The 7,500-nt window shown below is 39.9% G+C and overlaps 1 protein-coding gene across 1 annotated transcript in view; it reads left to right on the plus strand.

Annotated features, from left to right (window-relative positions):
- The window catches only part of LOC126993537 (anoctamin-10-like), a 37,030-nt gene that overhangs the window by 4,711 nt on the left and 24,819 nt on the right, over positions 1 to 7,500 (plus strand). The window contains exons 4-5 of the mRNA XM_050852678.1: positions 444 to 624; positions 1,988 to 2,104. Coding sequence (XP_050708635.1) covers positions 444 to 624; positions 1,988 to 2,104 — 298 coding nt within the window. The remainder of the gene's footprint in view (positions 1 to 443; positions 625 to 1,987; positions 2,105 to 7,500) is intronic.

Below are 7,500 nucleotides of genomic sequence, written 5' to 3' on the forward strand. Positions count from 1 at the left end.
TCTTCCTTCTTATCTTCCCTTCATCGCCTTCTTCAGTAGCTCTTCTTTGTTTTCCTTAGTCCTCCCTTCCTTCTCACACCCCTTCTTCACCAGTATCCCCCAAAACAACAGTAACAACAACACCATCTCACCATCATCTCTTCTTCCTCCTTATCTCCCCTTCACCGCCTTCTACAGTAGCTCTTCTTTGTTTTCCTTAATCCTTCCCTTCCTTCTCACACCCCCTTCTTCACCAGTATCCCCCAAACAACAGTAACAACAACACCATCTCACCATCTTCTTCTCCTCTTCTTCCTTCTTATCTTCCCTTCATCGCCTTCTTCAGTAGCTCTTCTTTGTTTTCCTTAATCCATCCCCTCCTTCTCACACACCCCTTCTTCACCAGTATCCCCCAAATTCACACCAACAACAACACCATCTCACCCCGTCGCCGCCTTCCCCAGGAGTTCAGCGTGCGAGACTTGGACCAGTTTCTGTACGCGGGCCAGACTTTGGACACTGTGCTGACGCCGGCGGAGAGAGAGTTCTGCGTCAGGCATGAACTGGAGAGCCTCAGGGCCAAGCAGGAGGAGAGTCACGTGCCCGGCTACCCCGCGGTGAAGCTGTACCCTGGCCAGCCCCTGCGTGAGTGCCCAGGGGGGAGAGGGGGAAGGGAGCTGCGGGAGGAAGTGTGCTGTTACCTGCAGAAATAAGGGAAAAAATAAACCAAAAAAAAAAAAATGGGAAAAGGGAAAAAGGGAAACAAAAATAGACCCCCCCCAAAAAAGGAGAAAACGGAAATAAAGATTGATAAATGAATAAATAAATAAATAAATAAAGTAAATAAAAAAGGGAGCTGGGGTAGGAAGTGTGCTGTTACCTGAGGAAAGGGGAAAAAACTGGGAAAAGGGAAAAAGGGAACAAAAATAGACCCAAAAAAAGGAAAAAAAGAAAATAAAGATAAATAAATAAATAAATAGATAAATAAATAAACTAAATAAAAAAGGGGAGCAGGGGGAAAATGGGAAAGAAGTAAAACAGTGAGTGTTATTAAGGGAAACTAACCTAATCACCACTAATGTTTTTTTTTCCCTCTTTGTCTCTCTCTACCTGTCTACATGTTTACCTGTAATTAACGTGTATCACCTGGGAGATCTAATTGAAGAGGAGTGTTAATAAGGGAGAGATTTAAAGGTATACAGGACCCAGCATTGTTACCACTTTCATTTTCATTTTCACTTTCATTTTCTCTCCCTCCACCTCCTTATCTGTCTCCATGTTTACCTGTAATTAACGTGTCTTACCTGGGAGATTTAAAGGGAAAGGTTTGTTAATAAGGGAGGGATTTTAAGGTAGGACCCAGCATTGTTACCACCTCAAGCACTTTCATTTTCTCTCCCTCCACCTTACCTGTCCATGTTTACCTGTAATTAACGTACATAAGAGAGATTTTTTTAAAGGTAGGACCCAGCATTGTTACCACCTCAAACACTTTCATTTTCTCTCCCTCCACCTCCTTACCTGTCTCCATGTTTACCTGTAATTAACGTACATAAGAGAGATTTTTTTAAAGGTAGGACCCAGCATTGTTACCACCTCAAACACTTTCATTTTCTCTCCCTCCACCTTACCTGTCTCCATGTTTACCTGTAATTAACGTACATAAGAGAGATTTTTTGAAGGTAGGACCCAGCATTGTACCACCCTTTTCACTGTTTCTCCTCCTCTACCTGTCTCTCACATGTTTATAGTACAACATTACAACGAGAGAGATTTTTTAAAGGTAGGACCCAACAACCACACCACCTCTCCTCCACTCCACCTTACCTGTCTACCTTTCCACTTGTCCACCTGCAGCTAAGTGATGTGAAAAAGAGGAGAAGTAATGAGGGAGTGGATCAGCTTAACCCCCATTAGTCCATTACCATAACTACCTTACTTTCACTCTCCCTCCTTTCCTCCCTCCCTTCATCTCCATATCCCCCTCTCTCACCTCCCTCCCCCGCAGTGACCGTGTACCAGGAAGAGGAGCTCGTCACGGACTTCTTCCCGCTGCACGACCGCCAGGTGCTGGAGAACCTAGCGAGCGACTGGTACAAGGCCATCTTCCAGGGCGCGCCGCTGGGTAAGTACACGACGGAGGGAGAGGAAGGGACTCGAAATGGGAGATGGATCATGTGTCACGGCCTGGGAAACTTGCCGTGTGAGGAACAGGGTGAAGCCTTAAACATTTATATTGGTATTCTTTTAGAGAGGTGAAGGGTGTTAGGAGGGAAAGGTGAAGGGTGTTAGGAGGGAAAGGTGAAGGGTGTTAGGAGGGAAAGGTGAAGGGTGTTAGGAGGGAAAGGTGAAGGGTGTTAGGAGGGAAAGGTGAAGGGTGTTAGGAGGGAAAGGTGAAGGGTGTTAGGAGGGAAAGGTGAAGGGTGTTAGGAGAGAAAGGTGAAGGGTGTTAGGAGGGAAAGGTGAAGGGTGTTAGGAGGGAAAGGTGAAGGGTGTTAGGAGGGAAAGGTGAAGGGTGTTAGGAGGGAAAGGAAATAAAGATAGAGAAAAGTTAAAATTAAGAGGGAAATTGAACAGGAAACGAGTTTTAAAAAAAATGATGATAAAGTAAAATGATAATAAAGTAAAATGATAATAAAGTAAAATGATAATAAAGCTGCGTAAAGATAAAATGAAGAAAGGGAAGAAAAATGGGAAGAGGGAAACAAGGAAACAAAAATAGACCCCCTAAAAAAAGAGGAAAACGGAAATAAAGATAAACAAATGAACAAATAGATAAATAAATAAACTGAATAAAAAAGGAACAAAAATAAACCCTCAAAATAAGGAGAAAAAGGGAAATAAAATAAATAAATAAATAGATAAATAAATAAACTGAATAAAAAAGGAACAAAAATAGACCCCCCCAAAAAAGGAGAAAACGGAAATAAAATAAATAAATAAATAGATAAATAAATAAACTGAATAAAAAAGGAAACAAAAATAGACCCCAAAAAAGGAGAAAACAAAATTAAAGAAAAAATGGGAAACGGGAGAAAAGGAAACAAAAATAGACCCCAAAAAAGGAAAAAACAAAATTAAAGAAAAAATGGGAAACGGGAGAAAAGGAAACAAAAATGGACCCCAAAAAAGGAAAAAAAAAACGGAAATTGAAATAAACAAATGAATAAATAAATAAATAAACAATAAAAAAACAAGGAAGCAAATAACAAAACTGAAATAAAATAAAACCAAACCAAGAAACAAGGCAAAACAAACAAACAGAGGCCCGGGATTCGAACCCTGACCCCCCAGACGTTGTGTTCTTCCAGGCCAGCTCCTCCCCGCCTGGGCCTCCCCCCTCCCTTCCCAAGAAAAGAAAGACGACCAGCAGGAGGAGAAGCGACCTGGTGACCCCTCGCCCTACGAATGTGACCCGGTTTGACCTACGGACCTAACCCATTGTTTTGACCCCCCCCCCCCCCCTGCGGACTTACACTGACAGCCCCCCCCCTTCCCCTTCCCTTGCTGCATATGACCCTCCTCCCCCCCCGTGCAAAGTTGACCCCGCGTTGTCCCTCTGACCTAACCCCTTGATTTGACCCCCCTCCCCCTGCGGACTTACATTGCCCCCCTTTGCTGTATATTACCTCCCCCTGCCCAACCTCACCGTGCAAATTTGACTCCACGTTGACCTGACCTCGTTTTGCTCGGAAGTTTGACTAATGAAAGTGATTAAAAAAAATCACTTGTTATTCTTTTGCAGTGTTTAGTTTCGCTCGTTTTCTTTTTCTTTTTTGTTTTTGTTTTTTTGTTTTTTGCATCGTGGGTGTTTTTTTCCCCTCCGTTTTCTTTCATCCCGAGTGTTTTTGTTTTTTGCGTTTTAATTCATTTTTTTTAACGGGGTAAACTACACTAAAATATTTCCGATAAGAAAATTTTTGTATTCAGGAAATTTTGCACCTAGTAACAAAATTTTACGAAAGCGACATAGCTCTCCACCGTGAAGGATTTAAAAAAGATAATATTATAACCCTCGTGAAGGAATTTTGTTTGTGGCAAGATCCTCACTTTTTTCTGTTGGTTAATCCTTTTGAAGAATTATGATGGTTGAAAAATGTGTTTGTTTGGTGATATATTTTTTTTGTCTGTCTGTTTATAAGGTTAATGTGAAGAGATAAAGACGTGTCGCGATTTTCAGAGCACTTCATAATTTAAGTTCACCTTTTTTTATTTATTTTATTTTTTTTTAGATTCTGTTTATGGACAAAATATAAAGAAAAGTAAAAAAAAAATCACATTCCTGGAAAAAAAACTGTGTGAGCGTGTGTGTGTGTGTGTGTGTGTGTGTGTGTGAGAGAGAGAGAGGTTGTCATTTTCTTCTCCCTTTCAATTCTTTTCATTTCTCTTCTTCATTTTCATCACATTCTTCTTTCTCTCTATTCTCCTTCCTTTCTTTCCTCTTCTATTCATCTTATTATATTCCTTACTTCTCTTTTTACTGCCATCTGCTTTGCTTCTGTGTGTGTGTGTGTGTGTGTGTGTGTGTGTGTGTGTGTGTGTGTGTGTGTGTGTGCGGTCGTTTCCTTTCTTTAATAATACCCTCAAGACGTTTTAAGTTCCTACAAACGTCACATTAAATTTACTTCACAATTATCATACCGGTTTTTAAAGATTAAGCAGTACAGGTATGCGAGTCTAACTTATTATTATTATTATTATTATTATTATTATTATTATTATTATTATTATTATTATTATTATTGTTTTCCTTATTGATTTTCTTCATTTTTCCTTATTCCTTATTCGTTGTTTTTGAATCGTACGTGTTTTTTTCCTGTCTTTCCTCTTTCCTCGTTCTGACATTTAAAGTTTATTGCATTTATAGATAGATAGATAGATAGATAGATAGATACAGAGAGAGAGAGAGAGAGAGAGAGAGAGAGAGAACAGCTAACTTCTCCTTGACAAGTATGTAATTAGTGTGTGTGTACCTGTGTGTGTGTGTGTGTGTGTGTGTGTGTGTGTGTGTGTGTGTGTGTGTGTGTGTGTGTGTGTGTGTGTTTAACCTGTATACGCTTCAGTGATTTTTTATTTTTATTTTTACAAGTGATAATTTATGTGTGTCCATTTTAGTGTGTGTGTGTGTGTGTGTGTGTGTGTGTGTGTGTGTGTGTGTGTGTGTGTGTGTGTGTGTGTCTGTAAAAGAGAGAAAGAAAAAAAGGAGATAAGAAAGAAAGAAAGAGAGAAAGAGAGGAATAAAGAAACAAAGATTGATAAATAAAGAGATAGAGAGAAAAAATAATAAAAGAAAGACAAAGAGAGAGAAAGAAAGAAATACAAGAGATAAGATAATTAAAACAAAAAAACAGATAGATAGATAGATAGATAAACAGAGAAGGAAGTAGGAAACAAAAAAACAAGTATAGCATAAAAAAAGAAAACAGAAAGAAGAAAAAAAAAAGAAGAAGAAGAAGAAGAAGAAGAAGGCAAACAGATACATGAGTTAGCAACCAAGTCTAGTACAAGGAAGAGGAGGAAGAAGGGAAGAGAATCGGAAGAGAGGAGGAAGAGAAGAATGCAGGAAAACTTGGCTAGAAAATGTATGAAAAAAAAAAAGATTATGAAGAAGAAAATAAAAAAAGATTAGATTATAGGCTTTGCAGTAATGGTGGTGGGGTGGTGGGGGGTTGAAGTGGAGACGAAGGACAGGCCATGGTGGGGATGTGGTGGTGATTTGGGGGTGATGGTGGGGGTGGTAATGGTGGTAATTATTTTTTTTTTTATTTCTCTCCTATTCGCTTTCGTATCAAATTATTCTCCTCTTCTCTCTCTCTCTCTCTCTCTCTCTCTCTCTCTCTCTCTCTCTCTCTCTCTCTCTCTCTCTCTCTCTCTCTCTCTCTCTCTCTCTCTCTCTCTCTCTCTCTCTCTCTCTCTCTCTCTCTCTCTCTCTCTCTCTCTCTCTCTCTCTCTCTCTCTCCTCCTCTTTCTCTTCTCCTTCTTTGTTTCTTCTCTTCCTTCTATTTCCTGTTTTTTTTTTATTTGCCTTCTGTGTCTTTTTCTTCTCTCCTTCTCTTTCTCCCCTTCTTCGTCTCCTCTCTCTCTCCTCTTTCTCTTTTTTCTCTCTTCTTCTCCTCTCTTTATTTGTTTCTCCTTTTCTCATAAATTACCTTTCCTTTCTCTTCTCTTTATCTCTCTTCTTCTTTCCTTCTCTTCTTTGCTGTTTTGGTGGTGGTGGTGATGATGGGGGTGATGGTGGTGGTGGTGGTGGTGGGTGGAGGTGGTGGTGGTGGTGGAGGTGGTGGGTGGAGGTGGTGTTGGTATTGTTTTTATTAGTGGTGGTGGTGATGGATGGTGGTGGGTGGAGGTGGTGGAGGTGGAGGTGGAGGTGGTGGAGGTGGAGGTGGTGGTGGTGGTGGTGACCTTCCTCAAGGAGTCTAGTGTTACCTGGCGAACCTATCCTGTTCTTCTTCTTCTTCTTCTTCGTCTTCTTCTTCTTCGTCTTCTTCTTCTTCTTCTTCTTCTCCTTCATACCTGTCATCCCTGTCTATCTCTTTAACTTTTTCTATTTTTGTTCTTCTCTCCTTCTCCTCCTCCTCCTCTTCCTCCTCCTCCTCTTCTTCCTCCTCCTCCTCCTCCTCCTCCTCCTCCTCCTCCTCCTCCTCCTCCTCCTCCTCCTCCTCCTCTCTGTTTACCTTCTTCCTCTATTATCTCTCTGTTTCCTCTTTCTTTATTTACCTGTATTTTTTTCTCTTCTTCTCTCCTTCTCTTCTTCTCTTCTTCGTTTATTCATCTGTTTTTTCTCCTCTTTCTCTCTGTTTATTTCTCTTTTTCTCCCTTATTTATCTCCTCTCTCCTATTCCTCTCTCCTTCTCTCTTTTTATTTGTTTTTTTTTCTCCTCCCCCTTTCCTCTCTCTCTCTCTCTCTCTCTCTCTCTCTCTCTCTCTCTCTCTCTCTCTCTCTCTCTCTCTCTCTCTCTCTCTCTCTCTCTCTCTCTCTCTCTCTCTCTCTCTCTCTCTCTTCTCTTTTATCCTGGTTTCCTCTCTTTTTCCTTCATTTATTTTCCTTTTTTCCTCTTTTTCCCCAATTCCTTTCCTTCGTTTCCTTGTTAATTATTTTTCTGTTTATTTTTCCTTTTTTTGTTTTGTTTTTAATTATTTTTTTCGTTCTTTTTCGTTCTCATTTCCTTCCTTTATTAATACTTTACTTATTCCAGTTATTTTTCTTTCTATACTTTTCTTTTTATTTCTCCTTTCTTTCTTTCTCTTTTTCTTCTTCCCATTCTTCTTTCTTCTTATTCTCCTTCGTGGCCACAATTATCACATCTTTTCCGTGACCTCGTTCTGTCCCTCCTTTGTTTAATCTTTCTTTCTTTCTTTCTTTCTTTCTTTCTTCCTTTTTTTCCTTCTTCTTTGTCAAACTCGTTCATGTAATTATCGTGACCTTTTTTCTGTCTCCTCATTCTTAATTGTTGTTTTTTTAATGGTTCCTTTCCGTGTATCTCTTTCTTTCTTTCTCTCTTTCTCTTTTTCGTTTTATGC

The sequence above is a fragment of the Eriocheir sinensis genome, unplaced genomic scaffold (genome assembly GCF_024679095.1).
Source record: "Eriocheir sinensis breed Jianghai 21 unplaced genomic scaffold, ASM2467909v1 Scaffold628, whole genome shotgun sequence".
Classification (NCBI taxonomy): Eukaryota; Metazoa; Arthropoda; class Malacostraca; order Decapoda; family Varunidae; genus Eriocheir; species Eriocheir sinensis.